At 36.0% G+C, this 23,745-nt stretch overlaps 1 protein-coding gene across 1 annotated transcript in view; it reads right to left on the bottom strand.

Moving 5' to 3' along the window:
- The window catches only part of TDRD3 (tudor domain containing 3), a 60,110-nt gene that overhangs the window by 8,627 nt on the left and 27,738 nt on the right, over positions 1 to 23,745 (bottom strand). Inside the window, exons 7-12 of the mRNA XM_088139513.1 lie at positions 23,433 to 23,582; positions 22,510 to 22,647; positions 21,546 to 21,702; positions 20,756 to 20,881; positions 11,185 to 12,020; positions 9,925 to 10,050 (exon numbers count right to left, since the gene is read on the bottom strand). Of these exons, the coding sequence (XP_087995639.1) occupies positions 9,925 to 10,050; positions 11,185 to 12,020; positions 20,756 to 20,881; positions 21,546 to 21,702; positions 22,510 to 22,647; positions 23,433 to 23,582 (1,533 nt within the window). The remainder of the gene's footprint in view (positions 1 to 9,924; positions 10,051 to 11,184; positions 12,021 to 20,755; positions 20,882 to 21,545; positions 21,703 to 22,509; positions 22,648 to 23,432; positions 23,583 to 23,745) is intronic.

Raw genomic sequence — 23,745 nt, 5'->3', positions numbered from 1 at the left:
TAGAGAAGTTGTCTGTTGGATGACATGAAGGGGTCTGACTCTTTGGATGAGAAGCACGAGATACCGTTTTAATACATCATGCCACTTTCTCTGTACTAGGTTGATTTTAGATTACTATTGTCACTGGGGGCATGGTATCTTGGTATCTTACATCTGATCTTCAAACTTACATGATTAAATAAGAATCTTATTTCCCAGCCATACTGTAATGCTGCTATTGTTGTTAGTAGTAACAGTAGCAGAAACAATCATTTTTAAAATAATAGTTACAGAAAACATCTCTTTTTATTCACATTCAAGATAAAGTTTCCCCTCATGAATGTAGATTTCAGTTCTCGTATCTTCTTAAACTAGATTTGCCCCTTTCTCAAGAATCAATGTCAATGCTCTAAGGCTTAAAGTTAGGAAGGGGTGCAGTTCGAAGAATTAGGCTGACCTAAGAAGTTTTGTTACACTTCTCCATAATGGTTTGAAAGGTTACATAAAGGCTTTTATTTCAGCCACACACATTATTAATCTGGTTAATAGCTACACTATGCACTGATATTTCATCCCTCTGAAGTCTGTGTTGAACTAAATGACTTTTAAAGGTTTTTGGTTTTAGCGCTGGAATACCAGCCTCTCCAAATTTTATTTGTCAAAGCCCATTATATGAATGATTATAGATACTGTTCATAGTAGAGCCACACAAACAAAACAACTAATATAATTTGAACACATAAAACATTTTATGTAGACTAAAAGTATTACAAGCTGAGTAAATTAATTATCGTTGTACCTGAGTATATTTTTCCATTGATGTCCCCTTATGAAGGGCACTACAAAAGCTGTTTAAGCACTTGAATCTTGTTTCCTTTCTTTTAAAATCAGAACTAAAATAGATTTACATAGGAAGTGAGGAACATTTGCTATTCTTAGTGCATGAGTTGCCAAAAACTAAATGGCAAAAAAAAAAATGATTTCCATTCACTTAGCATAAAATTAATTTTAAGCTGGAACCGTTTGTGTGGGAGCAATACAAAACCTGGACTTGGTGGAACAAAATGGCCCAAAGTTGATACAAAAGCTGGATGCAAGTTTGAAGTTAATGGGGCTATATTGATTTTGGGGTACTCCATAGCTCCTCAAACTATCTATGTCAGTTACTCACTCAGTAGAATAGTTAAAAAAAATTGGCACAAAGCTTTGGCATCAGTTTTGGGTAAAAACCATATTTTGGAGTTTGTAGTTAACACAGCTCAATCAGTCCACATCTGACTAGAAAACTACTAGAATTACTTGGTGAAACAGTCTACAAACATTTCTAACTACAAAATAGGTTTGGAAAGTCCACATTGTTGGAAAGTCCACATTCAGAGGACGCTGTCAACTAGATTCTCTTCTTTGTCGAGACAGCATATCCCTTCTGGATGAGCTGGTTGTACTGGAATCTGTTTCTGCATTCAAATAGTTGAATGATTAAATCCAACAGGGAGCTGGTAGCCAAGCTGAAATTTTAAGGTCTACTTCAGGATAATTATGGCTAATTATCCACAAAGCAAAGAACAGGAATGGTAATCTCAAAGCATTGTGTTACTGTCAAGTGAACATTCAATCACCTATGTGTAGGAAATCTGAATCCTCTACTGAACAAGGGCAATGCAGTAGTAATAAACCCTAAATAATCCAGTGGAATAGTCAGTTCAAATATTGGAAACTAATGATTCCCAGAACAATGCATACATACTGAAATCATTCAAATCAAGGTGTGATCTATTTTTCATAAGGATCTAAGCCCAATAAAAGGCAAATAAAACTCTTATGTGGAAAAAAAAATCAGAAGGAAGAGTGCAAGTGTCACTGTGCCAATTTTCCTCAGTTCTATGGAAGAACTTACATACTGAAGATCCAGAATTTGCTGCTGGCCTCAGACTTTCTTAGAAATGCTAAAATATTTTGAGGAAAAATTCTGAAAACCCAAGGAAAAACTTTTACCTTGGGTCTTCAGAGTTGGGCCTTTCTTTTGAATAAGAGTTGAATCTCTAAATGAAAAGACCCAGCTGAGTGGAAATTACCATTTAAAGAAAAAATGTTAAACAATCACAAACTCTGCTGAATTTTTATTGGTCATTGATGGACATAAATATTGACTAATGATCCTGAATTTCCAAACAGCTGTTTGGAAAGATTAATCATGAGTATCTAGTACAGATTAGACCAAAAAGGCTTCAAATAAAGGCTCCTAAAATGTAAGCAAGATTACAATCTATTCCTCCCCTTTTTAGTTTCTGAAACAGCAGGTGACAAAGACTACTTAAGTTTTGGATATGCCTCTCACCAAAATAGTGGTAATAATCTCTGTGCTCTTGCTCAATGCAGCTTATTATTTCAAGATGTAACATATCTAAAAAGATGACTACTAAGAGTGAAGAAGGCACCACAGTTGTGCAAAACAAGTCCAAATGTAAGACAAGGATGGGGAAAAAATGAAGAAAAACAAATAATTAATCAAAGGGGAAAAAAACCCCAAATGTTGTTCCATGGAAGAAATCGTCATCATCATCGTCATCATCAGTCAATCAATGAAGGTAAGAGGTAGATCACTATGGATACACACAGGAAAGAGTGTCCCACTTGCCCAATTATAGAAAGTTCTGTATGTTAGTTTTTGAAAGATGCACAGATCACTACAAAGACCTCTGTATAATTTAATGAAAAAGAAGCTAAAATATATCAATATTACTAGACATCATTACCAAGGAACCTGTTATAAAACCTTCAGTGTCCAGAAACGTTACTGTAAAGACAGAATCACAATCTACAGCCCTCCAAGATCCATGTTTCTTCTGCCTAATAATTTTCTTTTCAACATTCCAAACTCCAGTATACTGAGTTTCACACAGTATATATTCTGCTAAATCATTCTGATCTGTTACTGTCCTTTTGGCTATTTCATCTAGGTGAGCTAGACAGGCCCTAAAAAACCTAAAAGCTGGTAATTAATCATTCTCCTGATTATTCTAAGTGACATTTCACAAGTTAAGAATATCAAAAGCATTATGCTCTTCATTCTGTGAGGTTAAACAGAAACTTATAAAAAGTCAACTGGACATATCAAGAAGATATAATCCAAATGCTCCTTAGAGTACTGCCACTGGAAATATGAAAATTAGAAAAGAAAGAATATTTTAAAAAGTGATAGAATGCTGAAACAGTTTATTTAGAAGAATTAGTAGATTTTCCACTAGAGCAATTATCAAACAATTTAACAGTTTTAGCCAGCTTTTTGTTGTGTGGGCTGGTCTAAAAGGAAAAAAAAAATGACTGGAAGACATTGCAAGATCCATTTCAATTGTAATTGACATAATAAAAAAACATAGTAAGAAAATAGTTGTCTTTTTCTGGGATTTATGGCCATTCCCATTAATATCAGTACCATTCCAAGGATGTAGTTTATCTAAACTTAAGCTTTATTAATTTTGGAGTCAGAATGACAGTGTGAAATAGCTAGGCTCTCATTTTCAACAGAAGATAGCACCGTTCAGTTGCTTGAAAGTGGCTAAAATAAACTTTGGCAGAAGAAATAGCTGTTGTCCAAACATCCATAAAACTGAAAACAAAATTTAGTTGTACTCTTAAATATGCATGTATAGTGCCACTTTGGGGGGGGGGGGGAGGTGAGTGATGCCATCTTGCACTAATTCCACATTGCCAGGACCGCAGGGTTATCTAAAACAGCAGCTTATTTTCACAGGCCATTTCTATATGCTGATGAAGGCTCATATTTTTCAACATGATTGAACGTTAGAACCAAATAATGTCAAATAAGCAAGACCTGAATATGCTATGATTACACAAGTTATGAAAAGCTACATTTTAAGCACTTATAAACTTCCTCGTTGGCTTTCAGAACCAAACCAAAAATGTTTCAAAAAGTGAAGCATTACTGAATTGCTGCTGCGAACCCTTAAAGGTAATGCATGAGGGACGTGAGGAAATTGAATCAAATGAACCATCTCATATTGTTTAACAGACTAATTCTGGCTGCAGGTTGTTCACAGCAAATACTTAAATTATGAAAAAAAATCAAGTATTATTTGACAAAATGGGGAACCTTTGCTCACTACAGACACCAAAATTAAATCATTTTTAAGCTGGATTATTTTTCATTTGCAACACCAAATCCCCTCTTGTTATTATTGAAAAAAAAACAAGTTACTAAGAATTTTTGTGCCAAGAAAAAAAAGGTGGTACATTTTTATTTTGTTACGCAAGGACTTAGCAATATAGTTGGAAGGAAAAATAGTGAAAAATAATGAGGCATTCTGTTAATATTCTTCAATCTATATATATTGGGTCTATGTTTATATTTCTCAACATATTCAGAAAACTAAATACTTGCCTTAGATACATTTAGTAGCATGCTTTGAATAAGTTTTACATTTCTAATGGAAATACTGAGACAGCAGTAATAAGATTTGTACAATGTTTTGGAAATACTTCAAAACATTGAGATACTTTTCTTGGATAGCATCATTTCACCTGCAAAGCTATATAAAACTGGCCACCTTTGACTACTTTTAAATTCAGATGCGGCACGAGAGGAAAAATGTGGTGGACTATCATTCCTGAAAAGCCACATTCCTGGTCACAGTTTCAGCAACTGGACCCTTGTAGATCTGCAGAAGTATATTCCCCCCCGGCCCCCAGGCCCTTGAATTTTCCCCCTGATGTGGACCAGGACTGAGGGTTAATCATATGTACAAATACCTAGCAGCAGAAAATGAGTAGGAGAGGAAAATAGCACATTATTTTTTTTAGTAGCATTGTTTTCCTTCTCTATTGACTGGTATTTGAATAAAAAAAAAAAAAAGTGTACTCTTAAAGGATAAGATAATAATTTAATTAATAACAAGCCCTGCAGATATTCTGCTATTCCTTTACTTTCCTCTCGACCACTGTTTGGAATAAAATCTGTGGTTCCTTTTTCTCCTCCTTCTTATAAAGGTGCTAAAAAGCTTGATTACAAAATGCATAAAACAGCATCAGAAACTATATTGCTTTGTTTGTACTCCTTCCTCATTAAGGTAATTTATTTGCAGATCTTCATTTGCATTTAAAAACCATTCCAGAACATACAGCAGGAATCATAGCAAATCACCTCTTCTCAGCAAGTGCATCTGTATGGGTGATCTCAAACATAAAAATGCATTGCTTTCATTCTCTATATTTTTTAGATTGACTCAACCCTGTTAAGGATTCTGTCTCTATCAAAAAAAGGCACCGATACATGATTTCTCATTATATTGAGAATTAATTATACTAAAGAATTTTAGGATGGAACAGATGCTTCCATCTGTTCACACTTTCACACAATAAAATGCTTCAAGGGTAAGTGGCATGATACACTGCATAACGCGAGTGCAGAATCTTCCAAAATACAGAGTGGTCCTAGATCAGAGTACATAATGTAAATCAAATGAGCATGGCAATGTTGAGTTTATTACCTGATCCAAGTACTGTTTTCATGAAAAAGCAATCAAAATGGACATCTGCCATCATCAAGATGAATTTCCGGGACTAGTGGCCTTTTATGGAGTGACAAAGCCGGCCAAATTTCAGACAAATTGGTACATGTGTTTTTGTGCTGGTTGACTAAAAAATGGAACTGATAATGCCTGACAGAACTGGGAAAAATTGCATTACAGGCATTGTTAATCTCCTTTAAGAGTTAAGATTAAGTGTAAAAAGTTTTGAAGAATAAATTCCGAATATTTTTTACAAGAATAGTCCTCCTGGTACATCCAGGGGTGGGGAATATTCCAGAAAGGACACACTCACTTCCTGTATTTTTGGCAGGCAATTGGTATAAATGACACTCAGTCCAGGGACAATCATTAGTAGGAAGACACAGAGGGTTGTTTTGTTTTTGTTTTTGTAGAAATGGGGTCTTATAATTTCAGGAGGATAATTACATTCCCCCTTTAAAGAAAAAATAGGCAAGTTATATTAATATACCATTCATCACTGCAGTGTGAAATTGGCCTACTTTCAGACAAGGAAAAAAAGAATTTTTGTGTCATATTGTGCCTCTCAGTCCCTCTAAATTTCCAAATTACTAATGAACTTTTGGAAGCATTCAGTTCTACCTGTTTTGGAGGAGCCATGCTTTAAGTGGACAACTCCAAATCTTTCTAAATTTGACCAGTCCAGGAAGATCTCTGCCCTTCAACAAATTACTTCCACAAGAAACAAAATTAATTATTTCAGGACAGCAATGCATTTTAGTATATATTTATGAGAAAACGAACATATCAAATCATATGTGTTAAGTGAAAGCAGAATTTTCTGAAACCAGAAGATGGAATGTCTGCTCTGAAGCACACTGAAAATGTCTAAGTGAAATCCAGTTTTTGGAAGGGGTAACTGTTATCAGCTGGCATCAAGTTGGAGCAAAAGGATATAGAGCAGCTTATGATTTTTATGTTTACGACTACAGTCAAATGTGTGTGGCTGGCAGATCAGATGATCAGCACCAAAGAGCCTTTAAGCACACATGTATTTCAAATTTAGTCTGTGAATAGACCACATTTACTTTTAAAATTATTCTATATATCCTTCTGACATTTAGCATACGTGTCAACCAAGATCTTTTCTTTTTTAAGTTATTTTAATTTTAGTTCTCACCCAAGGTCCAATCTTTCCTTGTAATGAAATCTGACAGCTGTCACAGCTAGTGGAAGTGAATCAAAAATCACAAGGGAAAGATAGACGAGATTAATTTAAGTAAATTTAAATCAAATAAAAACGTTCTGTTTATTAATTTTAAGCTACAAGCAATATCTTGATCTGTTATCTTCAAAATGCTGCATTATAATTGCATAGAAATGTCAAGAAGTGTGCCTAGGATCAGCAGTTTGGGATTCTACAACTCTTACTATTTATTTGGCCATAAGGTTGTTAACCCAGTCAGAAATAAAGAATCCAGATAAATATTCCAGTGTAAAAGTTGGTCATCACCATACAGCAATTGCATATAAATTGTTTTCTATTATTCCTTCTTCCACTGAAGCTAGAATCATATCACAAACAACCTCCTGGGAAGCAAAATTCATCCTATCACTGTAATATCATACAGATGGTCTAGTTATTCTGGAATAATATTGAACCCTTAGACAGATTCACATCTGTGTAAGATCACAGTGTATGACCTTCCTGATGTGAATGAAACCAATTCACCCTCTTGCTCTACTGGAAATTTTACACTACTTGTAAAGTTAGTGTTTTGGAAATGGCACTGGAGAAATACTTGGCACTGAGTTTTCTGAAATAACTAAAAACTTAACATGTAGATCAAACTGTAATCAACTGAAGCATTAGAAGTGTATCTTCAAGGATATATTCAATGTATGGAGGGCAGTGATACGATGCCATGAGCCTGAAGTTAGAAAATGCTTCTAGAATACATTAAGCAAATCTTCTATAATACACAGGAGACTCTTATCAAGAATGTTAATTTGACAAGTGTTCTATGAAAGGAACCTAAATTACTGGCCAATATATATATTTGAAAATGGCATCTGCTTTTAAAACACCTTCTCTCAACATCATCTCTGTATCATTCAGGAACAGATGAAGCTACAAATAGTTTACTATAACCAGATGCTAAAGTTCTACCTTTGTAAATAAAGACAAACTACTGCAAGGCACAAAGATATCTGAAAGTAAGAAGAAAAACTTATACTGAGAATAAAACGAGGCCCTGTTAAACATGTACTCATTTGTAACATTTCTAAATCTGAGAAAATAACATATAACACTTTAGGTTTAAGTTGTTTGTGTTTATTTTATATTTCTACAGCACAGACTTAACTTTGTCTGAACAATGCATGCTTTTAAAAAGAGAAAAGAGTTTATTATGGTGATGGCATTTAAGTCTGGGCTGATATGTTGCAAACATATGCCTTTATTCTGTGATCACTGCCACATTTAGCACAACAGTGGATTACATATATATGGGTACATTCTCTAGTCAAGTGTAAAGGTTAAACAATCCTTCAACAAAGGGAAATGCAAGTACTTTGTTGTCCACATTTTCTAATGAAAACTCGATATATCTACATAGTAAAAGCTAATTCAACACTCCATATTTATTGCTTTATGAAAAGAAATACAGAATTCATGTAATCATTCATTTATGTTTAATAAAACTAAAATGTATTTGCTTCTTTAATTCATTCCTATCTCCTGTACCATGTGCTTTGCTATTATTAAATGAATGCTATTCATCCATCATGACACAAGCAGTAATGGAGAAGATTGTTAAGTTATAGTTCCAGAAACTGTACTTTTTTTGGTTGGTTTACTAACAGACAAAAATGATTGAATTTGAGAGTAGCAAAGGAAATGAGAACAGTGCCCTTCCAAAATGAAGTACTGCAAGAAAAGAAAATATTTAATTGGACAGTCCTTACAGACCACAGTATGGGGAGTATTCTGGAGATGTCCAGGAATTAAAACATCATTCCTACTCTTGATCTACCCAAACCCATGAAATCCAGTGAGAACCTTCCGCCTTAGTCCAGTCTGGACATAGTCTGTTTATTTTAAGTCTGAATGCATGTATTTTACTTGTATTATATATAATTTGAGGTCACGCACTGAAGCAATGGCCATGATTATTATTATAAATATTCAACAGGTAACTCTGAAGTCACTGTAGATGAACTGATACCTTTAACTATCAACTATACACCTGACTTTCTTCCTTCCTTCAAGACATCTAATATCTACTAGACATCTAGTATCTATCCCTGCCCTTCCCCACTCTCAAATTACAGTATTTCTCTTATCATTAGAAGAACTTGCACTAAGAGATGCAGAATCTTGTATGAAAGAGTAAATACCAAAGTATGTTTAATGCTATATAAGAGTAAAACTTGGATCTCTGAAGTAATAACATTTATAAACACATTAGTGAACGTTTTAAAATAGTCAAAAATGCAGGATGCAAAGCAGCATTTCCAAGCTTAAAAAACACAGAAGCTGATTTTAATGTTCTGTCTTCTATGTACCATTAATATGAGAATGAATAATGAGGCTGGTTACGTAGACAGAACCTCAAAAGGTGAGCTAAACAAAAATTGCTGCACTCAAGCAAATACGTTTGGAGAAGAATAATTTCTTTTTTTTCCATACAATAACCCCACTAGAGCTAAGTGGGAGGGAAAAAAAATCTGAGCAAATGCAAAAGTTTTTTTTTTTGTAGTGAAAACACTGTCCCTGCCCATTTTTGTGGGGGGGGAGGAGGAGGAGCTTCTTTTTTCTTTTTAAGCACACTTCAGAAAAATAACCCCTATTTATAATTACATCATTTGGCACTTTTCCATACATTCAATGTGTAAGATGTTTGACATTTTACAACGCCTTTTAAATCCTTATGGCTACCCTATAGCTCAAATATATTTAATATGTTTGTCAAAAGAACACAATTAATACAATTATAGAAACAATGATAAGTTTAGGTATACATACAATGAATAGGATTATTTAATGGAGGGAAAAAACCCTCGAGTTTAAATTTTGTGAATTCATCTGATTTCTAAACTAGAACAAACCACAGGGAAACCATCAATTAGAATCCATAGTCTAGCAGAATGCATTTAAAAACCATATTATTCTCCATGTAAATAATTATTTGCTTGAAAAGCAAAGAGAATATTGCTCAATTTACAAATGTTATTATGTGAAGTTAAGGCTACATGCTTCTTAAGGCATAGTTATAGATGGAGATGCAATAAAAAAACACCTTAACCAGTTCTAGAATTCTTTTCTTCAGGTTTTTATTGGAAAACCCTCAGTACAATACCAGTCATCTGTTTATGGCTTCCATGTTCATAAGAAATATGTACTTTATCTCTTTGTATACAATTTATTATCACGTACCCAGGTGTCAGCTTGAACAGGCCTGATGTTGCATAATAACACCTCTTCATAGTTTCCATAATCACAAAACTTAACAACAGCAGTCGTCCCAGAGGAATGAAGAGCTTCAATTTCTGCTCGATAAAACTGGGAAAAAGAAAAAAAAAAGATATTTTACCATGTCAGCCTGCATATTTCAACCGCAAAATAACAATCTATGCACAACTTGTCATTCAAAAAAAAACAAAACCTGTAATGATATTGGGAAGAGGTAAAAGCCCTGAGGTATTCAATGTTCTGAGAAGAACAACAATATGTATTACTAAACATGCAGAAAAGTGGACAGAGAAATTGTGAGGCCCTCCCTCTGCAATATCCTACTGAAATGACCTCTTTGAAGAGTGCAAGATGGTTTCAGGAATGGCACGAGTGCCAGGTGCAAATAAAATGTATCTACTATAGTCTACATGGCAACCAAATTATTTGGCTTAATGAAGGGTTCTAGCCAATTTCAATAGTGAAGCATGAGATAACGGGATAATTTTCTTTCTGGAAACAAAACTCATTATAACAATGTATTGGCTTTGTTCATTAAACTGAACACTGAAAATGGAAATAATTTCTAATGTATCTAACTATAGTGATTTTTTTTTTTGCCTTGTTCTTTAAGCCGTCCCTACCCTCCATCAAAAAACTTGGGTCAGCATGACAGAACCAAAATAAAAATATTCATAAGGGCCTTTGTTATTGCAGTTGTCATTTATGTTAAGTTTTGAAGTTTCTCAGAAGAATCCCAACTTTTGATCTGTGTTAGTACTGAATCACCTCCTTAAGAAGTATTGTCATCAGGTAGATTAATCACTGAATCGTTTAAAAGAAAAACTGGCTAAAATAACTATCTTGCTTAAGACTTTGTATCAATCTCTTAAGATCACTTAGGACTATAAAGCCTTGAGAAGCAGATCACTTTTCAGAGGCTCACGTCTTAAGAGTCTATCACTGATCAATTTATCATCCCCAGAACTCAATAGCTTTTAAGATAGTCTGCAGCTACAAATATGAAACATATGATTCAGAAGAAAGCTTCTACACATCCTAGCTTCAAAGAACTGAATTCTTTTTTTAAACCAGAATAGGATATGACAAGTTTTACCAACTCAGGAGGCTATTTACAAAGCTAATGCCCTTTTTCCCTAGCCCAACGATCATACTTTATAACCTTACAAAAAATGACAGCCACTTCAAACAACCGTGTTATTTTTGGCTTGGAACAAAGCATACCTTGTTGTCTTCCCAATAAAGAGCAAAACATTCGTCCCCTGGTTGCCAGCTTTTCCCATACTCTCCTGAAACAGGTGGCTCCAACATTTTTTCTGGCTTGATGGGCCCAGATCGCTTTTTGGGACCAGGATCATAGTACATTTTGACATCAAAGGAAATGGCCATATTGGGGGGAGGCAGTTTAATAGGTCCAACTCTCCTTCCTTTTGGGAAATGTTCCAAATCGCCATTTGGTACAGAACAAAAATGTTCAGTTCTAACTGGATTTGAGTAATCTACAGTCACACCAAATTGCTGCTCGTTTTTTAAGGCAGTAAAAGATTCATTCGCTAGGATTAATGTTTTCCTATCACAGAAATTGTTGGGGTGATGTATCTGACTTTCCCTACTTCCTTGTTTCTGGTTATTGTTATCAGCTGAATCTTGGCCAGCAGAGTTCTCTTTCATTTCAATTAGTGACCCAATTTTTCCTGGCCTATTTTGCACAGGGGTCTCCCTCCTCTTGAAATGAAGGTCACCAGAATGACTAGCTATAGGGTATGCAAAATCTTTCCGAGGATAAAGTCTATCACACTTATTTTTCTCTTCAGTCCACTGATCAGGGCCCAGAGAATTCTGCCTTTCAGAAGGCCTTGCTCTCAATAATCCACTTCCATCCGTAACATGCCTCGAATTTTGACTATCTCTTTGAAAGCGAGGTGGCTTCTCATTCCTTGGCTGCCTAGGTTCATTTCGAGAAGTGTGTCTTTGATGGTTATATACTTTTACACCATTTTGCTCAGTGTTTGGTACTCTCTGGGGTCCATGATGCTGCAATGCCATCTGTACCTTTGGTTCTACAAAAGAAAAAGTCCTCGGTTAGTGACACAACTAGTTTTTGAAATTTATGTCTTAAACATAGTGTAAGCTTTCAAAATACTCTAATTATCCAATAGGAAGGCAAGGAAGACAAACAACTACCTCTGAACTGGGGTAATTCACTGACTAGAATAGAAGATACTGTTGAAAACAAAAAATGGCCAGAAATATAAATATTTGCTGAGACTAGCAGTAGCTAGGAAGGAGCACTTGCCTGCTTTTGTGTTTCAGCTTTTCTTTCATATTTCCCTTCTGTCTTTTTTTCTCTGCTCAGATACTTTTCCCTTTACCTATCTCCCTTCTCCTTGACCCATCTCCTTCCTATTTTTCTTTTTCTTTTTTTTTTTGGCTGCTTCTCCTAAAAAGAGGGAGGGGAACATGTGTATGATCATGTGTTTGTGTGTGTGAAAGAGAAGGGTTGGACTGGGGATCAATTAATTTTATAAATAGGTTCCTTTATTTTATATGCCATTCATTTTAAATTTATAATTAAGATTACATTTACTTTTTTCACCAGATCCTATTCTTTTGCGCACTGTGGCTTCTGTTAGGTAAATATACAAATATACAGATATGCATAAATACATAGACCTCTATCAGCAAGACTAAATTGGCAAGGGTAACGGAATTTGACCTTGGGAAATATGAAATAGGTATTAAGGAAGGAAGGAAGAAATCAGCTGTCAAGGAGGAATCTGGAGAAGTGATTACATAGTCCTGAGATAAAAGGAAGCATGAGAAGAAAACTCAAAATAACCCCACATTGATTTTGTTTACTGTAAAAGGGGACAGAGGTTCCTTGAATCCCTATGGTGTCTGTTTCTTGACCTGTTTCTCAAAGGGCTGACATCAACCAGCAGAAGCAAAGCACTGCAGAGGATTTTTATCTTTTTGTGCCTGTCTGTCTGTCTGTCTGTCTGTCTGTCTGTCTAGCTATCTAGCTATGCATGTGTGAACATGAGCACACAAGTGTTTCCGTCTACAGTTCCTTTGGGAAGGTAACTTTCCTTTACGGTGTTTATGATTCACCTGGAGGGCATTGCTGCTTCATTTAATGGCAGAACCATTGATGTTAATTCTTTCTGTTTCTGTTTCTTGGCGTACCATGGCCCACCCTCTCCATCATAACAGTTGCTTTTAAATGAATTTCTTTTCCTTCCTGTTCTGTGGGAGACTTTCCCCTACTGCACCACAGATCTGCATTAAACACTTTCTTCCTTAACTCAGCTATAGACCTTTTTGCATCCAAGTGTATTATTTTTTCTTCTCACTTAATTTTATAACTCTGCCTTCTGAAGCTGTCCAAATCTCTTTCCACCTCCTCAGTTCTTCTCTACCTATGACCTGTAACTCCATCTCAATTTCCTCTTTTCTTTTTTCCTCTATCTTTTGTAGATTTTTTCAGGTTTTCTATCAATTTTTTCTACTCATCTTAGCAGGGTTGGAGAACAACAGCAGACATGTCATGCTTTCAGTGTTTCACACAGCGAAAGAGTTTATTGTATAGGCAAACTATGCAAGAGGCTGGAAAAATTGGCTCTAACTATCATGTGCCTCCCAGGAAGTTAAGGGTAAGCAAAAAAGGTGTAGTGAAACAGTTCTTATTATATCTGTCCAATCTGTCAGAGATTTCTTTCCAAGTGAAATCCACCAGATCAGAATCTGTCAAGATCAAAATAGCAGCGGCAAGGGATAAATACATAAACAAAAAGTAAAGCCAGCAGCAAAAGAAAACAGAGCACAATAAAATAGCTCTGAACAAAATTCCTGAAGTGGTTGGGGAATAAAAAGGTGTCCAAAGGTTTATAGCACAGCCAGATGAACTTCTCTTGGATAAATATTTAATATCTGAGAAGTATCATTCTCATAACTAGTTATCACCAATATCCCTAATTCTTTCCTGTAGACTAGGGGTTGAATAATCACCAGATTAGATATGGGATAGTAAGTCAAAATACAGTTCATAAAGACAGAGCTGTGCTGATTCCTGGGGCTGAACTTCAGGATTTAGGAGATCAAGCTGTTCTGGACGATGGTCTGGATATTGGAATATAGGTATTCCCCAGTTTAAGAACAAATTCCATTCCAAATTTGTCTTTAAGACAAATTTCTATGTAAGCCAGAACAGTATTAACGTATAATACTGTATAAGTAGTATTGTGTAATTAATTTGAACCATTGTACATTTAACATCAAATCATTGGATATTTAACTCAAATTTTGCTACAGTAGGCTCCGTTCTTAACTATGGGTTTTCTGTAAACTGGGCATTCTTAACCTGGGGACTACCTGTAATCCAGAACATGGCAGCAAAGGTGTTGAATGGAGCCTCCTTGTTTATCTCATATTGAAAGTGTTTTACTAAGTTCAAGGTGCCCACAAGGGATATTAACCTTTATACAAGTGAGACCCAAGTTACTTCAGGACCACTTAGTCCTATACCAATTAGGTCATCAATGAGTCACCTCTTGCAGATCCTACCAAACAACCCTACTTCCTTGTGAGATGGGCAGTGTCCAAATTTGAAATATAAATATATAAAAATGAAAATGAAAATGTTTGATCTCAGTTATCAATTTGGTTTTCTTCATGGAAGGACCACACTGTGGAACAGACAGCACTGGAGCTAAAGTAACTCCCTACCTCATTGCAGTTTAATAGGGGTCTCAAAACATACATACAATATTTATAACAACTTCATAAAGCCACTATTTAGTTTCATGGTTAATATCTGGCATACTTTGACTGATATTTTATTGTACCTTTCTAATTTGTCCAGAGCCATTAAGAGTGTGGGTGGCATATAAATTTTCTAAATTAATAAATAAAAGGCAAAACAGCAGTCTTCTTCAGATATCTCCTCTTCATATAGGAAGGTCAAACTCTAAGAGGGAGGTAGTATGCACCCATGGCCCTTCCAGAACAGAACAGAGTCTAACTACTAGGCAACCAAGGCCAAACCACCCAACCCCACTGTATTAACTTCTACCCTGGTTTGCTTACATCATAATCTGCTGTGATGTGCAAAATGAGAAACCTATGGTTAGCGGTCAGCAGCAATTGCTACTATCCATTATTTAGGGCAATTGTGAAAATTTGAAGGCTTTCTGCTTTGTGATAAAAATGGTCTGTTCAACTCAGCTAGCAGACAAATAGTCAGGAGAAAAACAAGAAAAGGTAAACAGCAGTCAATGAGTAGGCATAGCTTACTATAGCTATGCCGTAGTTAAAAAGCAGCTACCCAAGCAAGCTAAATTCCAGCTAGAAATTAGATATGGGTACACAAAGTAGGTGATGTTAGATTATCACTTCATCTGGACCAAATTCCAACCAGCTACTGTCTTATCACTTTCATCCCAACACTTAAAGGTAGAAGGAGCCAGACATCTCCTCACCTTCAGACATTTGGAAAAACAAAAGGATTACTTTCTCATTTAGAGAAGAAAAACAGCTTTTACTATACAAAAGAGAAGTGGAACAAAGAGGATCTGAAGATGTATCTTTGCCAACTGGGCACCTCAGATCTTCCCATCATACTATTTTTGCCTGGCCAGCTTAATCGTAAGGTGTTGCAAGTGTGTGTATGTGTACCCTTGTATGTAATAAACTCAAGACACTGGACTTTAATAAAGAAAAAGGTTGATTTGAGTTAAATTCTTGCCTGAAGTTTCTGACTCTGCACGTGTGCAATTTCAACTTTGATGGGTCCATAAGGCCCACCTTGATTGCCACCAGACTTTTAAAACATACTTTTCATTAAAATAAATAAATAAATAAATAAATAAATAAATAAATAAATAGGAAGTTGATTGGCTGCAGAGTATATCTTTACCTATAGAATAATACTCACCAGAAGTTACTACTGAAATAACCGAGAATGGGACAGTAGGGTGGGGAAGGTGAACATTCTTATACATGAGTTTTTCTGACAAACCATTTTGTGAGTAGGAAAGTTATGGCACACATTCACATAAGTTTAAAATTCTAAAAGTGTCTCTAGACAAAAAAGAATAATTATCCCCAGCTTATAGCTTAACAACTCTCAAATCAGCACTTGACAGTGACACCAGAACCAAATCAATGGGAAATGCCATCAAAATGGCATTTCTTGGTGGGCTAACAAACAGCCAGAAAGGGGCAATAATTTATGCCATGTCACTTAGACTAGGGAACAGTTCTGTTTTGGGACAACAGTATTTTTCTTTCTAAATATTATCAAGGTAATAATTATCTTAATTGTTATCCAAAGAAGAGAATAGCAGAAGTTAACAGAAGGCATTAATAGGGGAACAGAATGAACAGAAAAAGAAGCATATGTTGTAATTTTGTTGGTGCAATTCTGATATTTTATCACATTAGATAATTTTACTGACAATAATTTTTTATTTTGAAGGCTACCATCCATTAAATAAATTTGTATGTGTTAATCATCACAGACTAATGTATCCCTCCCAGGAAATTTCTGTGGCTTCCTTTAAAGAAGAAAGATTAGTCTGTCATGTTTATTTCAAGGTCACAAATTCATAGGAGATGAAATGAATAAAATGACTGAATGACAGTTTAAAAGGAAGAGGCTTGTCAACTTAAAACTACCTAGTTGAAGACAAAAGCTTTCCTGTCTTGCAATTAAGGCAAATGCTAAAGCATTTTCCAAGCCATTTTCCTCAACTTTTTACCATAATGGCCAAGGGGCTGTCTGGCTGTAAGGAAAAACAACACATCTTGCTCTAAAATGTCAAATTTAGTTTGGTTACATCTGTCCAGCAAAAGTATCTGTTTGTCTTCTGAGAATGTTTGGCTAATGGATCACTGGGCAAGGAATAAAAGAAAGAAAAATAAGAAAATTCCTATCTTGTGCTTAGTGTTCTAAAAATAAACTATTTATCACCTTCCAGAAGCATTAACCCATGATGCAATGCCCATTAATGTGCCATTTTGTGACAACCTCCTGGGACTATACACGTTTTCCAACGCTTTAAAAAATTCTGGAACTATTTTACAGGACATATTTAAAGGGAAAGGCTTACATTAATACTTCTGCACCACTGCTTTAAGAAATTAAGGCTGCAACTTTCAGACGTTGATCCACTCTGAACCCTAGAACGTTCCACAATATTTTGTAATAATTTGTAGGTGTACTCCATGTCAGATTCAGCCTGGTACAGCCAGCGCCACTGTTCAGTTTCACCACTGCTAGTCAATTTCACCGCCTCAGGCACAGGCGGGCAGGGGAAGGGAAATGAGGCAGACCGGAAGCTAAGTGCCGGCAGGTGGGGGCAATTAACTCATGGCCGAGAGTGAACTGGAACCAGCAGCGTTGTAGCGCAGGCGGTTCCCCAGACGCCCCGGGCAACGCCGATTTCAATGCTTCAGGAACACAGCGATCCGGAGGCAATCAGCGACCAGTTGGAACCCGACTTAAGAAACCCCATTCCATCCACATGAGAAAAGCCCCACGAGCACACTGACAACGCGGACAAAAGACGACGATCATGAGGACAATGAAACCTGACTGAATCTGCCATTAAGGAGAGGGGAGGGAGGACAGGACAAGCAGAGGGGTGACCCGGGACAAGGGCAGGGGCGGAACCCGGGGCACTACGGGTCAAGGGGGGACTCCTATAAAACACTGCAAGAAACTGTGCCAAGCCAATCCTGGCTTTGTCTGCAACCGCTACGCATTACGCCTGAGTAAACTAGCTTTTGTTCGAGTCCGTGTCTCACGAGGGTTATTTCCAGTGCCAAATGCAGTGAACCTTACACTCCAATTACCCAGATCCAACTAGGCAGGAATTTGCTAAAAAGGTTATTGAATAATATTTTTACTGCTCTTGAATAATTTATTTAAAGTAATTATATTATTTAACGCATGGAGACTGCACAGATATAACAATTTGCTTAAACTTCTGACCTGCCCCAAAATCACAAATAGTATTTTCTGAAAGTCCAGGAAGAACAGATTCTAAGAGCTGACCAATGTTCCTAGTGGCCAGTGTCTCTCCAGGTTAAATTAGCAAAAAGATAGAGTTTCTCATGCTATATTATTATTCTGACAGCCTCTGCACATCTGGGCAGAAAAATATATTGTGCACCTTAAAAACATTACTACCCAGCAACAAGGAAAAAAGGCATAAACAATTCCTCAACTTTGTCAAGTATCAGCAACATTATCCTACAATTATGAAGACTAGATCTTAATTAGCTCAGGGGGTTATTTTCAATCCTGCAAACCTGAGACTGATCTTTTATTTATTGCATATGTATATCCTGACTTTTCTTTAAAAAGACTCAATGCCCCTTAGCAGTAAAATAAAAAAAACAAAAACAAATGGCAATCTTAAAAAAACAAATAACTAAAACAATAAACAGTTGTATTGTAGCTGTTATAAATAATTATTTTGCAATTACTTTATAAATAACATTGAGATAAAGAATAATTAAGCCTAAAATGTTATAAAATTAATATTAAAGAAAATAGAAAAGGCAAATGTCTGCAGAGAAAAATGTCTGCCTTCCATGAGATGATAGAGAAAAGCTGCAAGTGGAGAGTCTGGAGGGTCACATTAAGTAGAGTTCAAACCTATCAACCACACTTTAAATAGAAGTAATCTTGGCTATAAGAGTGATACTGGATTTTTTCTAATGGGATGTTGCTATAGCTGAGATTACTTTTATTTAAGGTTTGAACTATACTGAAAGAAATAGTAATTCCACTCAAATCCTGCTGGACTTTTATTCCTTTACTAACCCAGATTTTCTACTCATTATTTAAATGTTCTTTATTTATATCCATTTTCTACCCATATAACACTGTAGAATTTTTGAATATTCAACTGTGAATGTCTCTTAAGAGCATAACATGCCTTTCAGCATAGAAAGCCCTATAGAAACGAAGATTAAAGGAAACCTAGCCATGTTGCTCAACACAGTACAAAAATAGTAAGAAAATGTACTGCTTTACATTTTGTTTACACCTTACAAAGCTAGAAGAGAATAGGTATTGGTTCCATCAATTATTTCCCTCAGCCGAATCTGCAGTTACAGCAAAATAGTAATGGGTAGAATGTAATTCACAACCTATGAACGTTGACCACAGCATTGGTTTCACCAACTTCTGATCTGTTGTTTGTTCTTCTGTAACACTCTTGAATGCTGTTTAGCACTGTTCCTCTCTAACACTCCTTGGTGCAGAAAACATGCAATAGAGAAGTCCCAACTTGTAATTTTGCCCTTCTAATTAAAAGTGACTTTTGGTTCCCCTCTCCTGATACTTATTAGGTGCTGCCTTCCTTACTGGTTTTGACATATCAATCATTCTTTAAACATGTCCTTTTGAACATTTTCTCCAAATGGTTTATGTGGAACTCTTCAATAGTCAAGCCAGATTCTTGGGAGAATGTGCAGTCACTTTCCTAAGCAACAAATGAGGTAAACTAAAATTCCTGCATTCTCTTGTTCCTTCCCTTCTTCTCCTTCCCATGAATTATAAATCCATCAATATTTATTGATTTTGTTTTTGTGTGTGATTAAATATTTGTCTTAAATACAAAGTCAGGTTATTTAATAACCTTTAATTTTTCTCAAACACTTCACTTAATTCAAACTACAATTAAACTGGGATGCTGCTTTTGAAAAGCAATGCTCTCATGTAGCAATAAACCAGAATCTGCAATCGTTTCCTCTTGAACGAAAACAAAGAACAATTACCTACCACGCTTACAGCATCCTGTACCATATATCCTGAAGTAACCCAGTGGAATGCTATTGTTTGTTAACCAAAATGGCTAGGGGAAGCCAAATTAATTATTCTCAGAAGCATATTTATTTTGTGCTTTCAAGCAATAGGTAATTTTTCAGAAAGTTGAATTTATTACATGCATACCAACAAACTGCCAGCTATTAACTTATATTAGAACAGTCATCCCCAAACACTATTACTTTTAGGACTGTCTAGAACTTCAGATTCAATGTTATCATTTGCAGAGTAAATTTAGATGCAACTTCTGAATGCTCTTTAAGGGCAGCGCCATGTAGAATGCATTGCAATGGTCCAATTTAGAGAACTGAAGTGCTTTAACTGTTCTTTCTGCAGGATGGCCTCTAAGCCAGTCCTGTTGAACCCACCACTCCAAGGGCCACTCAATATACATGGCAATGGTAATTTCAAGTTAATGTGGAACTGGTTCAGATTGGTCTCAAAGTGGTTGAACATAATCTGGAAAGAAGAGTGGAGGTTCAGGAGGGGGAAGTGGGGATGGCTATTGACTTCAAATGTCTGAAGGCACCTTTTCTTCCATATCTCATCACATACAGAGGTAGTGGTTTAAGTCTGTATTTCTCCAATCCCCAAACCTTTGCCTAGAGTTCCAGAAAATCAGGATCCATATAATTTATGGAACATAAGTTATGCAATCAGAAAACTAACAAGTAAAATGAAACAAAAGAAACACAAACTAAATTAAGTTCGCCAACTGGTGATGTTGCACAGAAAAATATCTTCTCAATGACATCTTCTCAGTGACAGTAACCCCAAAACAGCCAACTAAGATTCTCCTGAGAAGAACATGTTCCTATACTCCGCATATACCATGATGATGATGATGATGATGATGGTAGAACACTAGCCTAGTTATGACTGAATTTTGTATAAGTAGATTTGTTAGTTCTTTTCCATGAAAGACAAAGCCAGACAACCTCTGACCTCTCTACATACCTTCTACTGTGAGAGTACCCATTTTAGACTCTAGGAAGTCAAACAATGTGCTTGGAGCAGATGGCCTAGCATTTCCAAGTTCTTCCTCATCTTCAGGTCGTATTCGGCCTCTCCCCTTTCCTTTTCCTAAAGATAAACCATATAGCCTAGTTACATATGGGAAAGAAACTGAGTCTATATTGTAAAGCACTTCAAAATCATCATTTTACATTTCCTTAAGAAACACAAGTAAGACCTAGGTTATAAAAGTACATCTCAAAACACAGTATGGAGCCCATTTAATCCGAAATGTCATCTCAGCCAAATGGAAAATAGTTCTTTATTAGAACAGCGGCTACACTTATACAGTCCTAAATCTATTAACTTCTAATACTAACTTGTTAGTGATAATATTTTACGCAAAACAAAAATTTAAAATAGCAAAGGTTCTGGAACCAAACACTTGGCACATGTCAAACATTTAAATTTCAATTTAGGCTTGAATTTAATGCCTTAATTATGTGCTCTCTGCAATCTCTTCCAGATTTTTCTTACTCCTTTCATACTTTCTATCTTCCCCCATGTCCACCGTAGTTCCTCCTTCCAATTCTCCTCTTACTTCCTTATTTTCTTTTAAGTATTTCCTCCACCTATATGAAATTGAGCCAGGACGTGCACCCTATCACCAGTGCTAATTTGGGAGACAGTTGTGAACATTTTGCCTAGAAGACCTTCAACAGTATAATCTGTAGTCCAAAAAATTTGATCCTATGAAAACCCTTTTGTGTATGATAGATGGATGAAGTAGTACCTCTAACGGCTGGCCCTTGAATAGTCATTTGTTTATTGCTGTTGAGGAGGAAATTTAATGAAGCTTCAAGGTTGTTGCTATTATCCATAAGTGCCTGTCGTGCTGCTTCCTTACTGAAGCCCATTTCTGTTATGTGTTTGAGAGCCTTTTCATCAACCTGCAGGAGAAATGAAAAAAAGTCAATCACAAGATTCAACAGATTCAAACAAAACTCTTAAAATACAAAGAAAGGGTTTTTTTAAAAGTGAATTGTAGTTCAGTGTGATTGAATTTTTCGGAGCATTACCCATTTGCTTTGTATGAAAAGACTCTGTTGTGGTGGTTTTTTTGGTAGAAATCTATGACCAGGGGTTAAACCCAAACTCCATTTGTGTTTTCTCCTGTAGCCAGCTTTAGGTCAAGTTACTAATTTCCTTCTCTGGAATGGATGTTGAAGCAAAAAGAAAAAAAGAAAGAGTTCTAAATAAGGGCATAGTGCTTTAGAACTCAGTTCTCACCTCTGCCTTAGATTCACTGCATAAGTAAACAAGGCAATCTCACCATTCATCTTCTAGCAAATGAATATTTTTAGCCATATCCCCCAAATTCTCAAAATGTCACAGGTGTCCACTGGCCACAAGATGTTAAGACCTTGTTTTGTTTTTAAGTGTTCATTTGAAGACACAATGAGAAATACTGTGTACTTATTTGATAGATTTTACCAGTAAAACTGAAGCACACGCATTATCTCAATCGGTGAGATGTAGATTGGTATGTGAGATAGTGATTTCTTGAATGAAAGTCAACTTATCTCCTTCATGGCTCACTTGTTCACTTGTATTTCTGGCAGGTGCAGGAAACATCAGATGCTGAATTAACTAAGTTGTGATTTATATACAAGCTGAATAACTGATTGAATACCATGAAATTTTCATACAAAGCACTATATGAAGAAGATCTTCTTTTGTGGGGATCTGTGTCTTACCAGTTCACGATAGACACCTTCATTTTTTCCTTCAGGCTTCATCTTCTCTTTCTGGAATACTTCCCTGCTTCGATTCCCTCCTGCATTCAAACTGAGGTTGCTTCTAGTATTACTACCACCTCCTCCAAAAGTCTTGGTCTTTACGGAACAAAACAATACTTCAGTAATGCCACTGCCATTTATCTATGAAGTGACCGAGGAGCGCAATCTGATTACATCAACGTTTAACATTTTGGGCGAGGTGAGTGGGAAACAGGACAAGCCACCTGATTTGCAACAGTTAAATGCACAGCGGTATAGAATTAGCATGTGGAATGTATGATCTAATAAACCGTTTCCGCTCAAACAAATCAAGAAGCTTCAGTTCAAATACTGCAGTCTATTGTACACAAGTCACCTTAACCAATTAAGATACTGTAGAGTGACAAATTTATTAATGCTATTTGGGTATAAGGGAATATATATACGACTGATGGGCTATCAAGGAAAGTTAGAGATGTGCCATGTAATTCTTGAGCAGAGCAATTTATGATCCAGAACGCACCATGAAGTGCCAAATATCATTCCCAAAATGCTTCACTAAAGATGGCGCTATTGGCCTTAAGCATACATTATCTGAACATGCCAGTACCTTCACTTAGGATTTTCCTCCCAAAACACAAAATTACACCAAAGCATATTTTTAAGAAAATATGTATTGTTTTAACCCCAATAATATTTATTAGGATATACACACAATAAAACTCTGTATATTCCACGATTTTTTTCTTCAGTAATTCTTCATACTTACCATCTTAAGTACTTTAGAAACTATTCTTGCTGGATCACAGCAGACAGCTTTCCATGGGTTTCCCCCCTAAGATATATCCAGAGATAATTCATGCATTGTTTCAAAACAAAAATACAGAGGCATTCATTCTAACCTCCTTGCTTTTTGCAACTTCTGCAATAGCAGCTGTTCGCTGTTTTTCAAATTCATCGTTGTCACCCATCGGTTTAGCCACATTTGTCACTTGCAGAGTTTTTCGGCGATCCAATTCCTTGCTGTCCACTTGAAGCTGAGATACACACCTCTGGTGATGCAAAAGCAAATTTAAGCAATAGATAAACCTACAACACATTCACTTGTTCGTATAGAAGAAATCAAACAATAATTTACTTGGGAGTTTAATCTAAGCTATGACCTGTCCTTGGCATCTGCTAAAGCAGATTTCAGCAATCAAAGGAGAAGGAACT

This window comes from Python bivittatus, unplaced genomic scaffold, assembly GCF_059951505.1.
Source record: "Python bivittatus isolate LINGU-HERP-01145 unplaced genomic scaffold, Pbiv_v1 ctg000210_np1212, whole genome shotgun sequence".
Classification (NCBI taxonomy): domain Eukaryota; kingdom Metazoa; phylum Chordata; class Lepidosauria; order Squamata; family Pythonidae; genus Python; species Python bivittatus.
This window is presented reverse-complemented; position numbering and strand designations above follow the sequence as displayed.